Raw genomic sequence first — 21,660 nt, 5'->3', positions numbered from 1 at the left:
CATATCGTAAATAATAATTTATAATATTGTTCAAATACCGTGTACAATGTGCATTATGCATTTACGCAGGTTTTTCGAGTAATCAATACAAAGCGGTACATACCTGTAGAAATTTTATGTATATTCACTGCAGTACTTTTTTGTAGACTTGAAGTGACCAGGGTTTCTTTCAGTTTATAATATGCACAATGGATGGCGAAGGTCTGCAGATTAACGGGCATTCAATTCAACCGTACTTGGTAATATTGCTCAGTATACGTACGGTGTTACATACGGTACCGCATCTAATGTGTCGTTTTCGCGTATAACTAAACGTAAAACTTGTAGTATAGAACTATACGTATGCAGTAGACGGTACGGTCCTTGTGCTGTCTTTTTAACGAGAACTGTTGAAATTTGTTTCGTAATACCTATGCAGCTAGTGCACCATCGACATGACACACGGCACGTTAAGCACAGGATTTTGTCGCAGGACTCCACTTGCCATGTCTTCTACGAATACAACACCACGTTTTTGCAACTTTAACTTGTATCAATTTAGTCCATGTAATATTTCGTGAATGCAAGCGAATTGGCATATAAACTTTATATGTCCGGGTAGCTAAGGATTGTGACCATCCGCTTAGCAGGTAAGATTTGCAATTGCATGTCAGTGTTCTGCATTTTCCTGCAAAAACACTTGCAAAATTGCTCTTTCGAAATCATCACAATTACTTGGATGATGTGGTTAAATGGATCGAATGTATTTACTTTCCTAGCACATCGGGTGTTTCGTAACCGCTTTGAAAAATCGACAACGAAACAGTCTATAGCCCTATAGCTACAGCTAGACTGCAAACGCAACAGCTGAAGCCGAGCTTGTGCTGCGGATATGTACACGGGCAGTCAACAGCGTTTTAGTGCTCGCGCGCATTACGTATTACGCAATCGCCTGCTACGGTGCGTTTTGCAGCCACATGATAAAGATTTATTTGCAAACTAAAGCTATTTTGTTTTGGAGGCTTAAAATATATCTGTACGCAACTTCTAAACTGTTTTGGTTTTTTGCAAATTTAAAGAATGTTTACTAAACATGATGTTTGCTTTCTTTCGTATATTGCAGTTGCACTTATGATCGACCCAGATGCAGGAAACAGCGAGCAGTAATAATATATAAATTTCCTAAAACTTCTGAGGTTTCATGAGCTTTGTCACAATTTATTCTTTGCGATCATTTATTTTCCTGCAATGTATAACTTTACTACGTTATTTGCATATCTTTTATACAATTTATGCACGGAAACTGTGAAACTGTTTTTCGGAAGGTTTTATACTGAGATGTAACATCCATAAAATTAGATGCAGTTTTACTCAGTTTCAACTTTCGAGTTTTATTTCATGTTCAGCGCGTAATTATACAGTGTGGGCATTTTTGAATTAGTCTGTGCATCCGTATTAAGCACACATGTTATGTCTGTATAAGAATTAATTTACTTTTTGTGGAAATTAAATTTGAATCACTTTTTGCCAAAAGGAATCACTTTTTGCAATATCAGTCAAATGCTACAGAACTATAGTACTTCCGAAAAACTTTCATGGACCTATGTCCGCAACATAGTCTGCAACACCTTTGCGGAATTTTTGCTGACTACAGGGTAAACACTTTATATACATCATGGTATTACTATCCAATGCGAAAGCAAGCGTTAAGCGCGGTTTTATTAGTTAAGTTTTCGAATAAAATTAATATTAAAACTGATTCCCAATGTCCATTATTAAATTTTTCTTCTATCAATCTATGCAGTGAAAACAAAACGTAATGGTAAAAATTAAAACAATACACCTTGTAGCTTATAATTATTCTGCCAGTTCGGATTCGCAAATATGTGTGAAAACTGGGACTGTGTGAAAACGTAATTATGTGTGAAACGTAAATATGTGTGAAAACTTTCTAATTTAAAATTAGAAATTTGTATTATTATGTAACACAAGATAATGCGCCTGTGAGTTAACATATGCCTATATTTTGCTGCTTGTGTTCCGAAATTTCCATGTTATACCATTATGTTTAGTGGAAGATTATGCAAGTTTGAATCTTAAAAACCGGTATAAACTGTCTATCCTATGGAAGAACCTTTTGTAAACTTATATGTAGTTATATGAAGGACGGGAATCTTCCATTCCACCGACAGATCATGTAAGTTTAAATTCTGTACAGGTGAGGAAATTGGAATGAAGTTCATTACAGTTTATTATTTAAAGGTCACAGGTGTGAGATTTCGTTTAAGTCAATTAATAATTAATTGGCAATACTGTATGGTTCTGAAACCCGGAATTTAAAAACACCTTTCGCCTGCTAAAACAGACCGCTGTATGTTTTCGCACTTAAAATATGTTTAAAGAATCCCTTTTTTTAGTACTTTGGTATGATATGAAGTTGATATCAGCTGGCGGCGACATATTCTAATATCAGTCTATCATGAAACTACTACGTAGTATCGTGCTTTTACCAAAGTTTTCTAAAAACGACGGAAGCCATTCACCACCAGTACGTTTTCACATGCCGTTCAGCACCGGCCGGCTGATATGCTATGCGGAATAACAAGCATGTCTCTTATGGATTTACATACAAGTTACAGACGCGGTTCTAGGTCTATAGTCTATACGAGTCAGTAATACGGCAAAGTATACGGATAGAATTGTACAATTATAAGTATAACTAAAATTATTAAAATTATGTTTCTGCATAAGATAACATGACCATCTTCAGCTATATATAGCAAGCACTGGAAGTTTTGTGGACGCACTAACTATCTATATTAATAATATTATCATAACAGCCAGAATGACTTACCTCGTAACCTTGGTATGAGTATTATTGAAAAAGACCGTATGTCAATGGTTTTATAAAATATATTTTATACATCCAGTGTTTTGAAAAGAAATAAGATTAATGTCTTGTCGTAATGTAGGGCTTTGAAATCAACATTTGTGAATTTTTTTACTGGTAACTACAAAATATCACACATACACGATATTGTGAACGTGTATTCATAAAAATTAATTTGACACAGTGGACTGTGTCAAATATAACCGTTAAACCGTCACATTAACCGTTACATTACAAATATAACTTTTATGCTAATGTAACCGTCACACTAGTTTCTCAGCATATAAACTTAACTTTAAAGCGTGCTTGCTGTACGGAAAAAACTAGACCGTTAGTCAGACTTTTGATGACCTTATATTTAAACTCAAGGCTACAGTACATTGTGACGTACTTCGCGCTTGTTTGATGTTCGTATTTAACGACGATGTATACATCGGTCAACGGGTCGCAGCATTTCGGTTGATTTTCATAAAACTCGGTTTTTTTTATTTAAAACAATTTCGCTTACTATGTTAGGTGCTGCAAGCCATGCGGGATCAGGATCTTACAGCATACCGGCAAATCTGTGTTTTGCATGTATGGTATTTTTGCAAAACAGACATCGCGGTATTGTTGAACTTGAAAAGATGTTATTAGTTTTCCAACAGCGTAACAGCAAGTGTTAGAGCGAAGCAACGATATGACCGGCAACAAGCGAACGCCCATAACGGGATAAAAACGTGGTTAATTTTTAGACATCCGCCTCAAATAATCAAGGCCTCACGTGTGCATTTATTGTACGTTTTAACATATGTTATACGCAGTCCACCGTTTGGTATTTGCGAGTCGAAATCCTACAGATGCGTCCAAACGTGATATATTTTGATGGCCTAATATCTGTATATATTAAGCTACTGTATTTTTATACGTTTTAATTGTAAATCTTAACATATGTGCAGTTTCTGTACAAAGGTTTGTTAAGAACGTCAAAAGTAAATCGTGACCTTTAAGCACTTAACTGTTAACACTTGAAAATCTGTTGTTTATATTTATATTTTATGTTGCTTTAAGCATAAGTACTGTAGAACAGTCAGTGGACAGTCAAGTTGCTATCAGTGTAAGAGTACAAGGACGAAGTTTTACTATAATTCTATTAGTATATTTAGAAACTTGAATCATATCTCGGTCGACGAAGACTCAAAAGTACTGTACTCAAACATTGTGATTCTTCCAGTTACTTTGTGGTTTTTATAATAAATTGCCCGTTACTGAGTACTTCTTTTCCCATACTCCTTTGCATGTTCTGCAACAAAAATATGTCTATCAGTTCCTAAATGTTTGATTCCTTCTAATTTTTTTTACTCTGTGGTACGTGGTACAAAATAATTTTATCCATGATCAAAGAATTTTTGTGAAACGTTAAGTGAAAATACTTTGGAATTCGAAGGGAAGTGTGCTCTCCTCTCAGTCGTCTGTGATCTCGTACAAAGATACGAGTACAGTACTATACTATCCTATAGATATAAATCGTACAATACTATACTATCGATATAAAAGTCTATCTATAGATATATGATATTTGTACATCCAACTTCTAGAGTAGAGTAGAAATCGATTTTCTTGTACACTCGGTGTCGAGCTTTGTATCTAATTTAATTTGAAGACTTTGTTTTCCGTGCAGTAGCTGTACAAATGAACTCGCGAACAGAAAATGATATTTTGATTTATGCAGTTACAATAACGATTTTTTAAAAAAATCTGACGGATATTAAATTTTGTCAACTGCGAATTTGATATGTTGCAGAAATTGTATAGAAAAGGTTAACTTACAGTACTACATATTAGAACTTACAAAATCGTGCCATATAGGTTAGCAGTTATAAATCCATGTGATGTGCTATAAGTCCAATTCTGGTATTTTTTCTCAGTCTGCTTTTAACAGTGCTAGGTATAAGTTAGGGAAGCCAGTAGATAATAAGCTTAACAATAAGTAACATAAGCACGGTAATTCATTTGCATATCGGACTGATAATCTTTTTCTAAAAGGTCTGACCACATAGTGAATAAAACAGCATACTCATCTTCATATACTAGTACTCGAACAAATATAAAAAATAACATTTTCAAAACCTTACTGCGTCTGCGTTAGAGGTCAGACGAGGGTAGGTTAGTGGCGAATTACTTTGTTTAACGAATACATATCGGGAAGTGATGTAGTATTAATTTTCTTATCGTTAATTAGATTTACTTCGTATCCTATTGGCAAATATTGTGATTCTGTTATTGTGTTTTTGGTTCCGGTTTTTAATTATTTTGCATCTTTGGCTTCGCGTTGCAGACATCATAGAAATAATGTCGTCGGCATTCATACCGTACCTGTTAAATATGGATGTGAACCATGTAAGAAGAACATTGTAACATCCGGTACGTAAAGCGACCTGGGTAGGGCATGGTGTAAGGGGAATTAAGACCACGCGTTGCACACTGATACCTGATTGTGCTCGTACAACAATAATAACGTTCGATTCGATAGGTACGGTAGTTAGTCATTAGGCCAGTGCGCTCCTGGCCAATGAGCCGATCAAATTAAAAGCGTACCGCCACAAGCGTGGGAATGATTCATACCGTAGGAGTGACGCAACGGCCATTGACTGGCTGGAGACACACACACACACTACGCTCGTATGTAGAGTGTAGACTGTAGACTACGGACAAGCCTCGTCCTACGACTTTTCCAAAATCCTATTCTGACGGTGGAAAATGTAAATAAGTAATCCAATCCTCCATCGTACAACCGGGGATTGTTGTGGTGTCCCATCTGATTGTGTCTATATATTGTCACGTTTCATCGTGAGATAGACTGTATTCCTCCTGTATTCATGGTGCAGGAAGATTCCGTGTGTGTTTCCTACAGGACTCTTCCGAAATATGAGGTATGTGTGAGGCTAGTTCAAGGTCCTGTAGTCGTCAGTGTAAGAGAACTTGTGTGATGTTTTTGAACCCTAGACGCTTAAAGTTCTAGGTCTTCTCTAGATGCTGTTATTTAAGTAATTTAATTACTTGTTGTATCTGGATTTGAAATTCTGTGGGAAACGCTGCAGTGGCGCTACTGATGGCGCTATCAGCAGGTGTTAGTGTTATCCACTTGTTTGATTTTCACGCGTACATTTAGATAACGTTAAAGCCGTAAACCCCGTTTGAAGTGCTCGCCACTATCAGTACCTGTGACATTAAAACCTGAAATTTCTGCGAGGAGACCCTGCAGACTCCGGCCGAGTGTTTGGCCCAGTTCTTCAGTTGCGGGGGAAAAACCGTCGAAGATGCTGTAGCACTGTGCCGCTGTTGGCTAATAATGCTTCTGATTTATGCGAGAAAACGAGTTTTTTGATTTGTTCCAACTCGTTGTCTATCATCTGTCAATAATGCACACGCAAGTCTGTACATGCCCTCTAGCCCCGTTGCATTCGGAATTTTGAAGCTATAGAATCAGGCGATAACTTGATTTTTTTTGGGGTAATTTGGGTACTTGAAATGCAAAAACAAATGCGCCGTATGTAGCGTCAAGTGTGTTGAACAGCCATGGAATATCTGGATTTATTATTATTGCAGAACTCGGATGTGGTCAGGATCAACGTGGAAATGAAGCGTCAAATGCGAGGCGGTGGTGGTGGCGGCGGCGGCGCCGAGTCGGAAGGTGGCTCGCCCAGTCAGGAGTCCGGTGAGCTGGCGCCGACGTCGTCCACCGGCTCCAGTGGTGGCCGGGCCTACACCGTGTCGCATCGACTGCGCACCGGGCCCAGTGTGGACGAGGAGCGCAGTCCGTTGTCGGGCGAGGAATCTCCCGCTCCCAGTACATCGCGTGGGCCGAAGGTGAGATAATACTGGTAATGGGGACGTGTGTGCCGCGTGTGTGTGTTGCGTATGACGGCGCCGCAAGATTAAAAGCTCTTACGTTTGCGTCGGCCCACTCATTGCCACCGCCGCTTGCATGGTTGTGACGGGGACACAAATTATTTATAAGCTGACAGTGCTTGTTACACTACCCATATTCCTGGAAGCATTTGGCGGAGATCTATGTCAATCCTTACGTCGTGTGAATACTAGGAATACGCAGGCGACTACAGCGGTGTAGGCGTGACTTTGCTAAATGGGTTCAGACTAATGTTAAAGGAAATTTAATTTAAGATAATCGTTTATTTTGTGGTTTTGTGTTTTTCCTTGTCTCTCTGAACGGCTTTTAATAAAGCGTAATACATAATGATTAGAGGAAAATTTTATGGAATAGATTCTTGATTATCCTAGTGAAATTCGTTGTGGTAAGAATTGTTTTGGTTTTTTGGTCCGGCTTATACGGTCACTGCATAACGGACAATAATATTTTTCGGGAAGAATCCTTATTGTGTGGTTTTATACTCATCAGTTCCCCGTTATCAATTTTCGTAATTATGTTTTTGTAGTAGATGGATGTTCGAGTACGTTTTTTTCTGGGAAATACAGTGTGACTCTCAGTCTCTCGGCATGACTGATCTCGTGCACACGCACTCAATTATCCTCATTAGCTGAAGTTCGTGTAAACGGCAGGGAAATTAACCTGTGTTGTACAGGCTAAGCGGGTGCGGTACAACGGGTGCGGAACGTGCTGTTAATTGTTTTCTTTTAACCACACGTGACAAGCTTCCCGCTCTCGGTTTGTACCGGCGCACAAGATGCACGTGCATGTTGTGGTGTAATGTTGCTCTGACTTCAAGGCGAGGTAGCTTATTTACATCTGCGTATTCCCTCCCACGAGAACGTCGGTAAATACGGTTTCCGGTTCCTGACAAGATATCACTGATTGTTGACGCCCTTGTTACAGATCCCGGAGAAAAAGCCAAGCATAATCTCCGGCACGACAGACGCGTCACGGAAAGGTAAAGGAACGGTTACCGTCAAGCTTCCCACCGAAACAAAGCCCAAGCCACCGACCAAAGTCAAAAAGCAGCAGCCGGATGTTGTACGCCTAGTGCATGCACTATAAATACTGACGGCTTTTGTTCTTATCCCTGCGTATTAATGCTTCAGGACGTGTCCAAAGAAATATCCAGATGCAAGGAAGAAGGCGCGGAGCGGCTTGATTTGAGTAAATCCAATGTAAGCCCACTACTAAAAATATTCCCCCACAATGGATGTGTCCTGAATTAACGTGGTTTGATTTTATCGGCTTTATTGTTGGTTTTCAGGTGACTGTGGTTCCGGCGTCAATTAAGGAGGTGCGTGAGCGGATTGTTTCGCCCTTAAACTGTGCTTGTGTGCGTACACATCCGTTCAGGCGTGTGACTAGTAGACGTCAATACTTTACCAGGTGACTCAGTTGACTGAACTGTACCTCTACGGGAACAAACTGCTCTCATTACCCAATGAGATTGGCAATCTGCGGAATTTGCAAGTGTTGTTCTTATACGAAAATGCCCTCAGCACCTTACCACCTTCCATGGAAAACATGAAGCAGCTCAAGGTCTTGGATCTGCGCCATAATAAGCTCCAAGAAGTAAGCGTGGCAATGAATAATTGCTGCTGTTTATGAATGAAGTCACTTTCCTGGTACTTCCAGGAAAACCTTAAAGCCTTCCTTGTAATTTTTTATGTTGCAGATTCCAGATGTGATCTATCGCTTGACATCTGTCACACATTTATATTTGCGTTATAACAAAATCCGCTCTGTTAGCGAAGAAATTAAATGGTTAACGGTAAGAATATTTCGCCGATTACCATACTCGGAAAAGCACAATTCTTTTGTTTGTTACACAGAATTTGACGGTGCTGAGCCTGAGAGAAAATAAGCTGAAAATATTCCCCCAGGAGTGTGCGTGTCTCGTTAATCTGACCAAGTTAGACCTCTCATACAATCAACTTGAGCAAATACCATCCGAAGTGGGCAGTTTAGTTCAGTTGACTGCGCTGGATCTGCAGCATAATGAGCTGTTAAGCATTCCTGATAGTATTGGAAATCTGCGATCTCTCGAGCAGTTAGGACTTAGGTAAGAATATAAGTTCTCCCTTTTCGGGCAACTACACCGGTAAATTTAATGATGGACACGGTGCATGCTTTCTATTCTTGTTGCCTTTGACTTTTCTGGCCCTTGTGCCAGTATGTTCGAGAATAAGAAATTAAAGAAATAATAAAAAATAAATTATTATGTACCAGAAGTAAATAGACGTAAACAAAATCTTTCGGTTTGGATAGGTTTATTTGTTACTGTATTTGGAATACTTGCTTTTCCAGATACAATCGCTTAACTTCCATCCCGGAAACCATAAGAGAATGCGGAAATTTGGAAGAATGGAACATCGAGGCCAATAATATCATAGTGCTTCCACAGACTTTACTGGCCAATCTGACGAAGCTCCGTACTGTTAATTTATCGCGAAATAAATTCACAGATTTTCCTGGTGGCGGGCCGGCCCAATTTTGTTCAGTGCAGGTGAGGAATGAAACTTGAATGGATAAAACAGGCTTTTCCTTACTTGTGCTCCTTTTTTCTTCAGACCGTGATAATGGAACACAATCAGATAACGAAGATTCCTTTTGGAATTTTCTCGTGCGCACCGTACCTTACTAAATTAAATATGAAAGAAAATCAGCTAAGGAGCCTACCACTAGGTAATCGGTTTCATTCCAGCGGTGGTTGGTACAGATCCCTTATCGTGTACTGTTTTCAGATATTGGAACATGGAGCAATGTAGTGGAGTAAGCGATTACTGTCCGTACTTTTAACTTTTAAATTTCATGATGTTGTATCTGCTGTACTGATTATCAGGCTTAATTTTGGCACGAATCAGCTGACTATACTTCCGGAAGATATTGGCTTACTGGTCAACTTAGAGGCGCTTATACTGAGCAATAATGCCTTGCCGGTAAGAATTTGACATTATTAATTAACGAATTCATGCGGGTGAGTGTTAATAAGGCAGTAACGGAAGTTAAATTTTATAACTTCAATCATTGTAGTTTCTTCCCACGTCGATCGGCAATCTTGCTAAACTAAGGGTTTTGGATTTGGAAGAAAACCGCCTGGAGCAGCTACCTGTTGAGATCGGTAATTACCATTAATTGCTATTCGCTATTGGTGTGCAGTTTTCGTATTACCCCCACAGTATTTCCATTTATGTTATTAATTTTAAAATACGCTGCTATTAGTGACTGTCACTGACTGATATTTACAGGCCAGTTAAGGGAATTAGAAAGACTAGTTGTGCAGTCCAACCGGTTGAATTCCTTACCACGCGCTATAGGATATCTGTCGAATCTTAAATATATCAGCGCAGGGGAAAATTTGCTCAGCACTCTTCCATCGGAAATAGGTAATGTCGTGCGCGGAATTGTACAGAATGAACGTTTTCTCCGATCCTTATAATTTCACATTACAGGTTACCTAGAAAAATTGGAAAATATTTACTTGAACGACAATCCTTTTCTTCACGGGCTGCCTTTTGAACTGGCTCAGTGCAGCAATCTTCAGATTATGAGCATTGAAAATTGTCCACTGACTCAAATACCCCCTGAAATTGTTGCAGGTAGTTACTGTTGGAGAATTAAAGTGTGGTAGGAATTCATTATTTTGCTTTGCAGGCGGACCTTCGCTAGTCATACAGGTAAATGTCGTACTCCTTGAAAATAAGTTTTCTCGCACAACCGCATTCACTGAATTTCTTTGCAGTATTTAAGATACCAAGGGCCTTCTTCGCAGCCGATATAGATTTCGCATGGTTTATGTTGGTTTAGTTTTTTCCTGCCAACTTTGCTGCCAAACTGTTCCCGGTAACTTTCGTATCTTTCACGGAGCATCTATAAATTTAATTCTTTTTTAGATGTCCTTTTCAGTTTTCATTTCAATAAGACGACTTTGTAAAGCTTCGATGGTTTCGACTTCTTGTATTTTAATTTGTTATGGAGTTTAAAATTTTTTATTCTTTATGTTAGTAGCAGAACGGTTTGTTTAGGTAATGCGCACTGTGCACTTTGAATTGAAGATCAATCAATTAAAACAACGTTGAACGTGTCATACGAATACAACTCCGGGTTCTGTAAACCTAATGTAAGATTGGCTCTCCGAGACACACAGCTTTAATTGAGCTAGCATTAATGACCTCCAGTAATTTTTTTCCAATCTGCTTCATTTATTTACATCACTTGCGCGAAAGCTACATATGTGTAAAATGTGAGCATTTTATCATCCATATGTCGTACTTATCGATACTGTCGTTTCTCTGTAAACTATACAAATTTTATCTTCTAGCGTAGTTAAATTATACAAATACAAAGTATTACTAAAGCCGTGCAAAGCATAAAGATGAGCTGCGTAAATCACAGTCCCTAAATGCCGGCAGCTGACATAAATAAAGAGGTAAAGGCTCGTATAAAAAAACGAATTAAAATATCACGTCAGATCTTCCAGTTCCTCTTTCAGGCGAGCTAAAGAATTCTTAAACGTTTCATGCTTTTGCCCAGCGGTATCCACGAGAGAAAGCAAGATGCGCGCGGCAACTTGCAATTGGACTTGAACTTGAGCCACGTTCACTTCATCGGATACTCGCACCGAAGGAACTGATGCGCAATCTGCAAAACTGGCATTACTAGTACTGTAACATATAAAATAATCAGACCAAGGCACCCTCTTGGAGGCGACATAAGATTTTATTCAATTTAATTAACAACGTAATCCAGCTCAAAATTCGCAATATTCTAAATAAAAAAAAATTCGCAATATTCCTAATCGCCGAAAATATAAATGACAAGAAACTAAGCAAACAGCTGACAGTACTGCTGAATCGAACTATTCTCTGGATTGATTTACCCTAGTTAAAGCAATCAGAATATTCAAAAAGCAGGAGAAAAGTCAAAAGCTTTTGATAAAACTTAGTCTTATTCGATAGTAAGAGGCCACGTCGGGGTCACTATCAATAATTATTACTATTCCCAAATTTATAAAGATTTTCAATCAAATCTTGCGTATAAAGTATACATTTAAAACACTGAATTCTGAATCCTGAGCGATCAACTTTACGGTTAAGTAACAGTTATAACCGTTTTGCTTACCTTCGTCTGTCCGCTTAACTACGGGATCCTGAAACGAGCATTTAGAAATGTCTTCTAAAAGGTTTTGCCAAGTCGGAGGAGCAGGCTCTGTACTCCGTCCCGTGGAATACGTGAGAGATTGCGGCGTAGTCAGAGAGGGAATTTTAGTAGTAGCTTCCGATTCAGGCTGGTCGCCAGCTTCTTTCTGCTGCGACGAGTTTCCTTCGCCGCCGCTATGATTATGCATTTCCGAATTACGCTAGGAATCCATTTCTCAAGATTCCGCAATTATCGGCACCTTCAAAATCAAATCTAAAAGTGTACAACGCATAAAAGTGATAAGTTGATAACACAGTAACATCTGCAACCAAGATCTATGTACGGTACGTGCCATTCAAACTGCAGTGCAAACCATAACAAGCTGCAAAAGTTCGTTTTTCACAAAAAACGATGCCCCCCATTCCGATATCTCAGCGATGGCACTAATCGGTGCTTGATTTGTGAACAGCCCCTTAGCCGTAAGTAACAACACGGTATTCTCAGACGTCAAATATTTCGTAACATTCTTCCCTGACTGATCCCATTTTCCTTCCGATCTCTCATTTCTATAAACAACACATCCCATTTGGGGCAGCGAAGCTACCGTGACAGCCCAGTCCTTGTTTTAAGTGCACTGGATGTTTAAACCTGGTGGCATTTTGCGCTTGGTTTTATCTTTGTCCTTCGCGTCGTAACATCCTGTCAGCTGGTAGCCTCTGGCTGGGCAGCTGTTTGATTAATCTGCCACAGAAAACGGTGAAAACAGAAAAGAACTGGAACAAGTTCGCAGTGAACATCCAGATTTTTTCCCATTTATTTGAAGTGGAATTCTTTTGAAATCTGTGGTATGGGTTAATTTTCCAGGTAAGTTCGGGCATTTATAACTCCGTCCTATAAAAATGCGGTTCTGCAGTCTCTTTGATTTGGACAGGTTGAGATATCGCCAGTTTTATACTTGAATTCGAAATCAAAATGGATTCTGAAATCAGACGACGGAATCAAGATATTTCCACGCCTGGTCAGACGACTACCGTCCGGACGGCGTCTCCGACTCGTAAAGTAAGCAAACTGAAAGTTTTTTAATGCTTTGAAGATCCTTAAAAAACCTAAACAGGGATAGACCGTATAGAAAGCGCTTTGGTGTTCGTAAAAGTGCTTTGTTTTAGTTATTGAGCCGCACAGGAAATATTAAGGTAATTTATCAATTATCAGCTGATGCCAGGGTTCAGGGTTCCATATCCGAATTTCGCCCATTTCTATCGTTCGTAGACAAAAAATCAATAATTTATAAGAACCACACAGTAGCGTATCGCTCCCTTCAGACGCACCGAAGCAGTTAGGACCGGCAAATGTTTTGTTATTGCTTGTTCTGTCTTTTTAGCTTTTGCTGGTTAGCTGGCCTTAGAGTTTATCGATTTTTTCTCTATTAACTTTTACTTCCCTGGCTTTTTGTTGGTTCGCCTTGAACAACAACGTAAAACGGTAAAGGGAACAGGTACATTTGTAGGGCAGGTGGAAATTTTGCAGGCTGCCTTACCGTACAAATAATTTGTGTGGATTGTAAAACACCTATGGTAAAATTATTTTATTTTTGTATTGGTACACCATCGGTACAATTCACGCAGATTTATGCTGCCGTTTTACAGTGCATTTTCTCAATACGTTATTCTTGCTGTTGTGAATTCCATATTATGTATGTGAAATCTTGATGTATTTTGCGATTAATTTTTCGATACTTTATGCGCATACAGTTTTTTCTCTTGCACGATAACCAGCTGCAATTTGAACTATAATTATGGCAAACGCAATACTATTGTCAGCCGCTTGCTGTTGGGCAAAATTAGTGTTGTACGAGTACTGAAACATTTTAATTCTTGAACTCACAAAACCGAAGCCTTGTCTTCTACTGAGATTAACGTTTTGTCGTTGTTTTTTTTATAGAGATAGTAATTTGATGTTAACTGCGACTTGTTTACAGGCAAAGCAGGAAGAAAGCGATGAAGAAAATGTGGAGAGATTTGAAGAGGAACTGGTGGATACCGGGTTGAAAAATCTGTCTGACCCAAAGGATACTGAACTGGAACAAGTTCTTGGAAAACACACAAAACTGCCTCCAAGGTTCGGTGCAAAGGTCTGATTGCAGTTCAAGCGTGCATGTAAATCAAAGCCCTTGTTTTGTTTTCAGATGGAGGAATTGGGTTGTGCGAGGACTGTTCACCCTGTTAATGATCGGCTTTTTTTCCATTCTTGTGTCATTTGGACCGTTTGCAATGATTGCAACAGTAAGCTACAGTAATTAAGTGATTTGTTCTGTCATACGCGTGTAAGGGATGCTGTTACCAGGTCATTCTCATCCAAATACGCTGCTTCCAAGAGATAATCAACATTGGCTATTGTATATACAAGACCCATGATCTCCCGTGGTTCCGCTCTCTCAGCTGGTATTTTCTCATTGCCAGCAATTATTTTTTCTACGGGGAAAATATTATCGATTATTTCGGGCTGATGTTGACAAAAGATGTAAGTTTATCTAACTGACGGCTAATTCGGCTCCACTTGTGCGTTATTGAATTGTTTGATTTCTTGTTTAGGATTTTCTCCAGCCACTCGTGCAGTATCATCGTTTTATCAGTTTCATTCTGTACTGTGCGGGAATCGTTTGGTTTGTTTTAAGCCTGGTGAAGAGCTACTATTTTCGACAGTTTTCCATGGTAAGGAAGCTTCGCTTTGCCTGTGAAATTATCAGCGTACTGAATTCTGCGTCTTAACAGTTCGCCTGGACTCATATCGCTCTGCTGATTGTGAATTCAGCGGCGTATTTCATAATCCAGAATATCTTCCAAGGATTGATTTGGTTTTTGGTGCCAGTGTCAATGATTGTCTGCAATGATATTATGGCATACATGTTCGGTTTCTTCTTTGGCCGAACTCCGCTGATTAAATTATCCCCGAAAAAAACCTGGGAGGGTTTCATTGGAGGAGGATTTTCAACAGTTATTTTTGGCGTTATCGTAAGTATCGTTTCGCTTCTCTCGAAGTACTGTAGTGAATTACAGTAAACGGCCGGATAAAAATTTGGTAGTTATCGTGTGTGCTGTATACTGCATAGTGATTAGTGTATACAGTGTGCATACTGCATAGTCGACCGGCGATAACGAAATCATGATTAGCAAAGCTTTTAACCAGACACTGATTTTTTTATTTGGTATAAATACTATATTCGGTATACGGGTTTGTTCTTCAGATTTCATTGATAATGATCCAGTACCCGTTTTTCATTTGTCCGGTGGAGTGGAATGAGGATGAAGTGCGATTAGCAACTAACTGCACGCCTTCTTATATTTTCCGCTTGCAGAACTATAACTTGCCGATTGCTTTCCGGATGGTAGGAATATGGTTTTTGTTGACAAATTCTACCGCCTATATGCGATAATTCACTGGCGTTTTTTAGCTGGGGTTGAAGCATCTACGGATCTATCCGTTTGTGTGGCACTGCCTGTCTCTCTCCGTTTTCAGCTCGGTCATTGGGCCGTTCGGTGGTTTTTTCGCTAGTGGATTTAAAAGAGCATTCAAAATCAAGGTACCTTTTGCGCTGAACGGCGGTACCAGTCATCGTGGGAGAAAAAATATTTATACTGCACTAATAGCTGACGAAAACTGCATTTTGCTTCTATTTTCAATTTCTGCACTTTGTGACAGGATTTTGGTGATATGATTCCCGGTCATGGTGGTATTATGGACAGATTCGATTGCCAGATTTTGATGGCCGCGTTTGTGAACGTGTACATCAAAACCTTCATTCGGTCAGCCAATCCACAGAAGCTGATGATGCTGACGATGCAGATGAATCCCGATGATCAGATTGCATTATTCAATTCGCTGCGCCAGTATCTCTTGAATTCCGGGTTACTTACTATTGAAACCGCTCATGCTCCTGCTGCGACCTTACCGCCACCCGCCGATGCCCTCTAGTACCATGTGCTCGGCAGAGAAAGAATATGAAATTAATTCTATAAAAGTACTAACCAGTTATCAGTTACTGCTACAACAAAGCATGCATTACAGTGCTTAACGTTATTATTTTACCGGTACAACACTTAGCGTTGCTGTACCATTGAGTAGTATTAAATATATATCTATATAGATATACAGATATTCTTGTACGATGCTTTCGTTTTTTCAGTTACAGACTTTCCAGAGTCTTGAAAGTCACGACTTCTTGTTATACAGAATGTTAAGTCATTATTCTGTATTCTTTGATAGCCACTTTAGTCAGCTATTAAACTTTCCAGAAATTGTGCTACTGTGCTTTTATTTTTGGCTTTCAAAATGCGAAGAGATGTGCAAGTGCTCTTCGTACGATGGCTGTGTGCTGCAAGGAATCGCATACTGTACTCTGTAAGCGTTAAAATCATGGAATTTATAGTGTGCGCGACATTGCGCGTAATTATTGTTACCTTTTAAATGTGAATATTGTGGTGAAAATAGACCGAATTTTTCGTAACGGAAAGGATTTTAAATACAGTTCCGCATGGTGCGATCAGTATTCAGTGACCTGTGGTCATGATCCATTCCCTGTCCAGGAAAAGCTGAGTGGAGAACGAAAACAAATCTGATAGGCATGAATAACGCTCATTAAATTACCTCATTCTTACTTGCATTTTAGTATAAAAATAAAAATTCTTGATAATTGCTAATCAGTTTATAAATTCTTTTCTATTATATACAATAATTATTGTTAAGTAATAAAGTTATGTATCCAGTATCCACTATCTATCCAGCCAGTATTACTGTAACTGCATCGGCATCAGCCGCACTACCGACCGCCCACTCTGTGTCGTTCACATCCTGAGTTGGCTGCGCAGAGTAGGAAACAAAACGAGGAAGAAATTAAGGCCTCGTCCCCTTTCTGTAGCGAATCTAGCTTCCGTATAGTGCACCACCGTCCCAGAACAGCAGGTACGCGATACGGTATGGCAGTTTTCGATTCGCGTACCTGGCTACCAAGGGAAAGATTCGGGACGGAGGTGCGCTCCGTATCCGAGTGCATCCCGTATTCGCAACGGGTAGATACGATGCTTCGCGTACCGTACCTCGTAGCCTGTACTAACCCTGCGTCTCATATCAGGCGAAAATTAAACGCGCCCTTTTTTCGCATACCGTCGAAAACAAAGAAAAACGATACGGTACGCGAAGCCACCTTCAGAGGTGGCTTTCCTTGGTATCCGTCGTTTCTCATGATAATTTTCAAGAAATGTTTTCGCCTAATAATCTTGAACACTTATTAATGGAATTTTTTTAAAAATGGATTATGATGCCGTTTGTTCTGATGACGAGAACGAAAGCGTTACAAAAACTGTTAGTGCAGTATGTATGTCAGTTTCTAGTGCAATTCAGAATTTATTTGGTGGTTTAAAAAACTTGAGTACTAAGGGATATCTATCTCGTGGAGGTAACAAGAACGTTAATCGCCGAGAAATTCGTTTTGCTGCGCAAAACCTTTACAAGCGATATCCTGGGCATTTATTCTTTGAGACGTACCACGTTAATGTGGATGTTTTTCGTGAAATTGTGGAGAAATTACGTCCATATTTTGAAAAGAGTTCGACGAAGAGGCCTTAATTCTACGGGTGCAAAATCGCTGCCTGCCTGCTGGCCATACGGATCATCGGTACGGTCACAGTGCGAACTTCATGGTTTGTCGCGCTCGACGACGAGTAGAGCTTTTCGGACGTTTTTGAATGCCATGAAGAAAGAATACTGGTCGGTTATACAGTTTCCCGACGAAGATGGTATGATGCGTTCGGCCCGTGAGTTTGAAGAAAAAGGACTGCTTTATGGCGCTGATTGGGTACCAAAAATACTGGGAGCAGTGGACGGGACACACATCAACATTAAAGCACCACACTCTCGCCCCGAAAGCTACGTCAACAGGAAAGGGGAATTATCTCTTAACGTGCAGGCTTGTGTCAATTCTTCTATGGAATTTATACATCTATATGTTGGAGCTCCTGGGCGGGTGCATGACCAGAACGTGTACGACAATTCGGGGCTGGAAGGCTTAATTCCAGAGAACTGGATGATTTTGGGTGAGTATACGCACTAAGGAATTTAAAGGAATTTGTTATTTTAGAAATAAACGAGTCTATAGTGCTGAATTAAATTTGTACTGCTGTTAATTTCTCCGATTTTTAATAGCTTTAATATTTTTCTACTAATGTTGTGTAAAAAGGTAAAATTAAGTAGTGTATTTTTTCATTTTCGAGATCAAATTTCAACGAAGTAACGCAATTACAAGTTATTATTGTAATTTGCAGGTGATGGTGGGTACCGTGCGACAAGAAAAGTTTTGACACCGTTTAGAGAGAACGGCCGCCTCTCAGCTAGGCAGGAAGATTTCAATGAAATTCAGTCCAGTTTAAGAAAAGTCGTTGAAAGAGCTTTCGGCGTTCTGAAGCGACGTTTTCGAATTTTGAAGTTCTTGGATTATGACGACATGATTGCAATGAAGCACATTATTATTGTGTGCTGTCTGCTTCATAATATGGACATCAAATCCGTAGATGATTTTACGTTGGAGGGAGACGATCATGTCGAAGCGGTTGATCTGGATGATGAAGAGGATGCTGTTGCCGAAGGAGCATCGGGCGATTTTAAAAACGCTCTAGTTGCGCGGATGCTGCCGAATTCGTTGGGTTAAGAAATCGGTAAGTGTAAAATTTCTGGTAAATTTATTCATGCAGTTTTATTAAGTCAATAGCTATCAAAAATTACAAAAAGTTGCAAACGCGGGCACCATCGTCCGTAGATGCGTAAAGCCCTAAGTATGTTTTCCTTGGCTTTCTATACAAGTACTGTATGCCCGGAAGCGCGCATAAAACCAGTAATTTTACTTAAGTTGGTACAACGGAACTTACGTGCCTGTATGTACTGGTGGGCATTGGGGTTGCATATGCCTTTTAAATCAACTTGTCTCTGTAAACTGAGGTGAGCAAAATCGCCCTTTAATAATGTTATAATACGAGTACATAACGCTTCTGTATGATATATCTGTACACGTGAATATGCACTAGATTCATTCACAATTTTGCATTTGTAATCAGATATGTCGGCTTTTTAAAAATAGCAGATCGTACGTGTGCTGTACTGTTAATTATTCACTCAACCGGCATGTCAAAGTGAACGGCTTATGTACATTACCGCTGCAGTTTGTTTATCGAATTTACGTATATTATTTTATTTTGATTCTATAGCACAGGAAAAAAGTTGTGTTTTTATTTTTATCTCATTTTTATCCATGGAGACGCTTGGCAATCGACACACATGGTTTTGGCCATCATCAATAACTCTTGCATGTTGACAGGGAAGGTGACCTAACGAAGTGGACCTGATGCAAGTGAGAATCTGTTGCTGCGTTATGGAAACACTGTAGAGTGGTGGCTAAATGCCAGTACGGTACAGTATACAATGCGCGTTGAAGTCGTCGTTTATGCTGCGGTTAGCTGTTTAAATGTGGATGAAGTTGAAAATGGATGGACGCACTTGTACCTCGGAGTGGCTGCGCGATCATTATGAAAGCGCTTTACCTTCGGCTCTCATTCTGGACTGTCATCCTCATGCAGAATACAATTATGTCGGCCATTAATGTAAGCTTACCGGCGATTGTGCTGCGCTCACATTTTTTGTAACCTTCGTTGCGATTAAAAAAACTTTGCGATTTGTTGAAGCTAGGTAGTTCACCGGATTGGTTAACTATCCGGATAGGTTTTAACCGAAAACCGCTGTTGAAACGATCCCCGTAAACAGTGGATATTTTTAACAATAGCAAAGTTCTTCTGTTTGGTCCTATTGAAAGATTTTCCTATTAAAAGACAAAATCCCCGCATCTGTATAATTAGTGGCAATTGTCTACATTTGGACACAGTGCCCCATACTGTAGAGGCGGCGTAGACGTACTTTATGCGTAGTCGTGAAAAATGAAAACGCGTTGCCCGGTGGGAATGCCTTGTTAACCATGTTATTGAAAAGGTTAAGGTTTGCGGGGATTGCATTTTATATCATTTCATCCGTATGGGCATGCAGCGTCCTCGAAACTGCAATCCAGCTTACACCACCGCTCTTTTGTCGATGTTTACAGATACAAAATTCGATGTGTAACTTTTGAAAAGACTGCCGCGGCGGGGTTTCCGATGAATGGATGTGTAACTGTGATTAAGATGTATTGCGGTTAACATTCTTGTAATTATTTCTGCTTGTTATAAGGAAAGTAGGTAAACAGTGTGGCGATTATATTTTCTATTGCTGAACTATATTATACTTCTATTGCTCCAAACTAAACAACGCTTCATGTACGAGTGTTTATATACCCAGAAAAAACAAACTAAAATGCATAACACCAGAGTTTTTACGACACCGTTTTATCATAATAATCTCAAGTCAAATTTCGGTTCCGCTTTACTAGTCAAATTTACTCCTCTCCTAAAGCCTGCGGAACTTCATCGTCTCCGAAGTCGACTTCCACGTTGTACTGCCGCTCGAACTTCAATTTTGCAAGCTCAACTTTCATTTTTTCCAGTTTTACCATTTCGGTTAGGGAAGTTCGCATATCATCCATGATAGCAACGGAACGCGTCATGAGTTTAACCGTCTCGCTGGCGGCGCTGCGTTTTTCGCTCTTCTTTGCTTTCTTTGGCTTTTCCGCGCTTCCAGTTGGAGATCCCGCAGGAGTATCCGGTTGCATATCATCGTCGCTAAATAAGCAAAACTTAATATTTCTATTATTTTGCCACATCAATTTCTCAAATTACTAGGGTACAACTGTGCATGATAATATCAAAGATTTTACCTCAAATTAATATCACCGTCCTCGGCACCGATGTCTTCCAAAACGTTGCTCGTGGATCCCGCTCCCAGAGCCACCGAATTAGTTGCAAAAGCAATATCATCCCGATCGCCGTACGTCTTATCGAAGAGTTCAAATAAATGATATTTCACTTCACCGCTTTCCCCGGTGCCATTTTTTCGTTTTTTCTCTGCCTACAAGTAACCGCAAAAAAGTGCAAAAATTAATTTCACAGTTTGCAAAACTATTGTTAGTAATTTAATCACTGTCACTAATGCAGGTAAGTAATTTCTACATATTTTATTTTAAAAACATGTATTATAGCAAAAATTGATTTGACCTTATATTTCTTCCACGCATTTTCGTAAGAGATCTTCAGGTTCTCGCTGGTGCGGTTTCCCAGGGCATCTTTAAAAACCAACTGCATCTCCTGGAACACCTTTGACCAGAATTTCGCTTTACTTGTACAACGTCGAAACTCATCCTCCCGGTCGATGCGAGTAGCGACAAGCCACCTATGCAGAAACAAAATAAACGTGGCTGATAACACAGAGGAGCTCATGCAGCCATCGGTCGTAGACTAAAGATGATGAGAAGCATAGACAGCACTCACTTCATTTTTTTGGGAGACAGAGGAGCAGATTTGGGAGCGCGAGGCATCGTGGCAGTAATTGGTTAGATGATATATGGAGCTGATATAACACGGGGATCAAGAACTTTTATACAATTTTCCCGAACTTTGAAATTAAAAAAGCGAAAACTTTCGTCGTACGAACTGATCGGCGCTCGGACAAATAAAGTTATGCGCGGCAAGATGCGATCGAAGCGATGAGACGCAAGTACAGCGATACGGCGTCAAAGCTAGAGATGCGATAC

The 21,660-nt window shown here is 39.7% G+C and overlaps 5 protein-coding genes across 7 annotated transcripts; 3 read left to right on the top strand and 2 right to left on the bottom strand.

The window, feature by feature from the left end:
• The first annotated feature begins 471 nt into the window (after nt 1–471).
• On the top strand, nt 472–10,888 carry LOC129585103 (leucine-rich repeat protein SHOC-2-like). Of its 3 annotated transcripts, none has more exons than XM_055477647.1 (17): nt 472–629; nt 6,458–6,718; nt 7,704–7,841; nt 7,910–7,978; nt 8,068–8,097; nt 8,190–8,375; nt 8,479–8,574; nt 8,636–8,865; nt 9,111–9,309; nt 9,374–9,488; nt 9,548–9,575; nt 9,646–9,742; nt 9,837–9,924; nt 10,052–10,189; nt 10,256–10,402; nt 10,458–10,480; nt 10,546–10,888. In XM_055477647.1, the coding sequence occupies exons 2-17, from the start codon at nt 6,488–6,490 to the stop codon at nt 10,582–10,584; spliced, it is 1,854 nt and encodes a 617-aa protein (XP_055333622.1). In that variant the 5' UTR covers nt 472–629; nt 6,458–6,487; the 3' UTR covers nt 10,585–10,888. The 3 variants fall into 3 exon arrangements, with proteins under 3 accessions (XP_055333622.1, XP_055333620.1, XP_055333621.1); XM_055477645.1 differs by lacking the exon at nt 472–629 and adding an exon at nt 5,531–5,781; XM_055477646.1 differs by lacking the exon at nt 472–629 and adding an exon at nt 6,063–6,361.
• Nucleotides 10,889–10,963: 75 nt separating this feature from the next.
• On the bottom strand, nt 10,964–12,318 carry LOC129584888 (uncharacterized). Its single transcript, XM_055477290.1, has 2 exons — nt 11,925–12,318; nt 10,964–11,444 (listed from the first exon to the last, which is right to left on the bottom strand). Exons 1-2 carry the CDS (start codon nt 12,148–12,150, stop codon nt 11,266–11,268), a joined length of 405 nt encoding a protein of 134 aa, XP_055333265.1. The 5' UTR covers nt 12,151–12,318; the 3' UTR covers nt 10,964–11,265.
• Nucleotides 12,319–12,462: 144 nt separating this feature from the next.
• LOC129584887 (phosphatidate cytidylyltransferase, photoreceptor-specific-like) lies at nt 12,463–16,240 on the top strand. Its single transcript, XM_055477289.1, has 10 exons — nt 12,463–12,806; nt 12,874–13,001; nt 13,921–14,060; nt 14,128–14,224; nt 14,286–14,462; nt 14,534–14,653; nt 14,714–14,953; nt 15,187–15,327; nt 15,394–15,522; nt 15,642–16,240. Exons 2-10 carry the CDS (start codon nt 12,915–12,917, stop codon nt 15,912–15,914), a joined length of 1,404 nt encoding a protein of 467 aa, XP_055333264.1. The 5' UTR covers nt 12,463–12,806; nt 12,874–12,914; the 3' UTR covers nt 15,915–16,240.
• Nucleotides 16,241–17,608: 1,368 nt separating this feature from the next.
• LOC129585033 (putative nuclease HARBI1) lies at nt 17,609–19,819 on the top strand. The gene is made up of 3 exons (XM_055477544.1): nt 17,609–18,031; nt 18,260–18,649; nt 19,306–19,819. The coding sequence occupies exons 1-2, from the start codon at nt 17,689–17,691 to the stop codon at nt 18,640–18,642; spliced, it is 726 nt and encodes a 241-aa protein (XP_055333519.1). The 5' UTR covers nt 17,609–17,688; the 3' UTR covers nt 18,643–18,649; nt 19,306–19,819.
• Nucleotides 19,820–20,220: 401 nt separating this feature from the next.
• Nucleotides 20,221–21,643, bottom strand: LOC129585078 (uncharacterized). The gene is made up of 4 exons (XM_055477596.1): nt 21,398–21,643; nt 21,125–21,299; nt 20,788–20,978; nt 20,221–20,692 (listed from the first exon to the last, which is right to left on the bottom strand). Exons 1-4 carry the CDS (start codon nt 21,442–21,444, stop codon nt 20,410–20,412), a joined length of 696 nt encoding a protein of 231 aa, XP_055333571.1. The 5' UTR covers nt 21,445–21,643; the 3' UTR covers nt 20,221–20,409.
• Nucleotides 21,644–21,660: the final 17 nt, after the last annotated feature.

Source organism: Paramacrobiotus metropolitanus, unplaced genomic scaffold (assembly GCF_019649055.1).
Source record: "Paramacrobiotus metropolitanus isolate TYO unplaced genomic scaffold, Prichtersi_v1.0 Parri_scaffold0000015, whole genome shotgun sequence".
In the NCBI taxonomy this organism is placed as follows: Eukaryota; Metazoa; Tardigrada; class Eutardigrada; order Parachela; family Macrobiotidae; genus Paramacrobiotus; species Paramacrobiotus metropolitanus.
Note: the sequence above shows the minus strand (reverse complement) of the source record. Positions and strands in the feature narration are given on the sequence as shown.

Coding starts and splice junctions, on each gene's coding strand:
- LOC129585078 (XM_055477596.1), bottom strand. CDS start 21,444: ATGCCTCGCGCTCCCAAATCTGCTCCTCTGTCTCCCAAAAAAATGAA. Junction 21,300..21,397: donor CTGTCTCCCAAAAAAATGAA/GTGAGTGCTGTC, acceptor GTTTCTGCATAG/GTGGCTTGTCGCTACTCGCA. Junction 20,693..20,787: donor GACGGTGATATTAATTTGAG/GTAAAATCTTTG, acceptor TTGCTTATTTAG/CGACGATGATATGCAACCGG.
- LOC129585103 (XM_055477645.1), top strand. CDS start 5,728: ATGGTGCAGGAAGATTCCGTGTGTGTTTCCTACAGGACTCTTCCGAAA. Junction 9,489..9,547: donor GCTAAGGAGCCTACCACTAG/GTAATCGGTTTC, acceptor TACTGTTTTCAG/ATATTGGAACATGGAGCAAT. Junction 10,403..10,457: donor ACCCCCTGAAATTGTTGCAG/GTAGTTACTGTT, acceptor TTTGCTTTGCAG/GCGGACCTTCGCTAGTCATA.
- LOC129584888 (XM_055477290.1), bottom strand. CDS start 12,150: ATGCATAATCATAGCGGCGGCGAAGGAAACTCGTCGCAGCAGAAAGAA. Junction 11,445..11,924: donor AGTTAAGCGGACAGACGAAG/GTAAGCAAAACG, acceptor CCAGTTTTGCAG/ATTGCGCATCAGTTCCTTCG.
- LOC129585033 (XM_055477544.1), top strand. CDS start 17,689: ATGAAGAAAGAATACTGGTCGGTTATACAGTTTCCCGACGAAGATGGT. Junction 18,032..18,259: donor AGAGAACTGGATGATTTTGG/GTGAGTATACGC, acceptor TGTAATTTGCAG/GTGATGGTGGGTACCGTGCG.
- LOC129584887 (XM_055477289.1), top strand. CDS start 12,915: ATGGATTCTGAAATCAGACGACGGAATCAAGATATTTCCACGCCTGGT. Junction 14,061..14,127: donor CACACAAAACTGCCTCCAAG/GTTCGGTGCAAA, acceptor TTTTGTTTTCAG/ATGGAGGAATTGGGTTGTGC. Junction 15,328..15,393: donor TGCCGATTGCTTTCCGGATG/GTAGGAATATGG, acceptor GGCGTTTTTTAG/CTGGGGTTGAAGCATCTACG.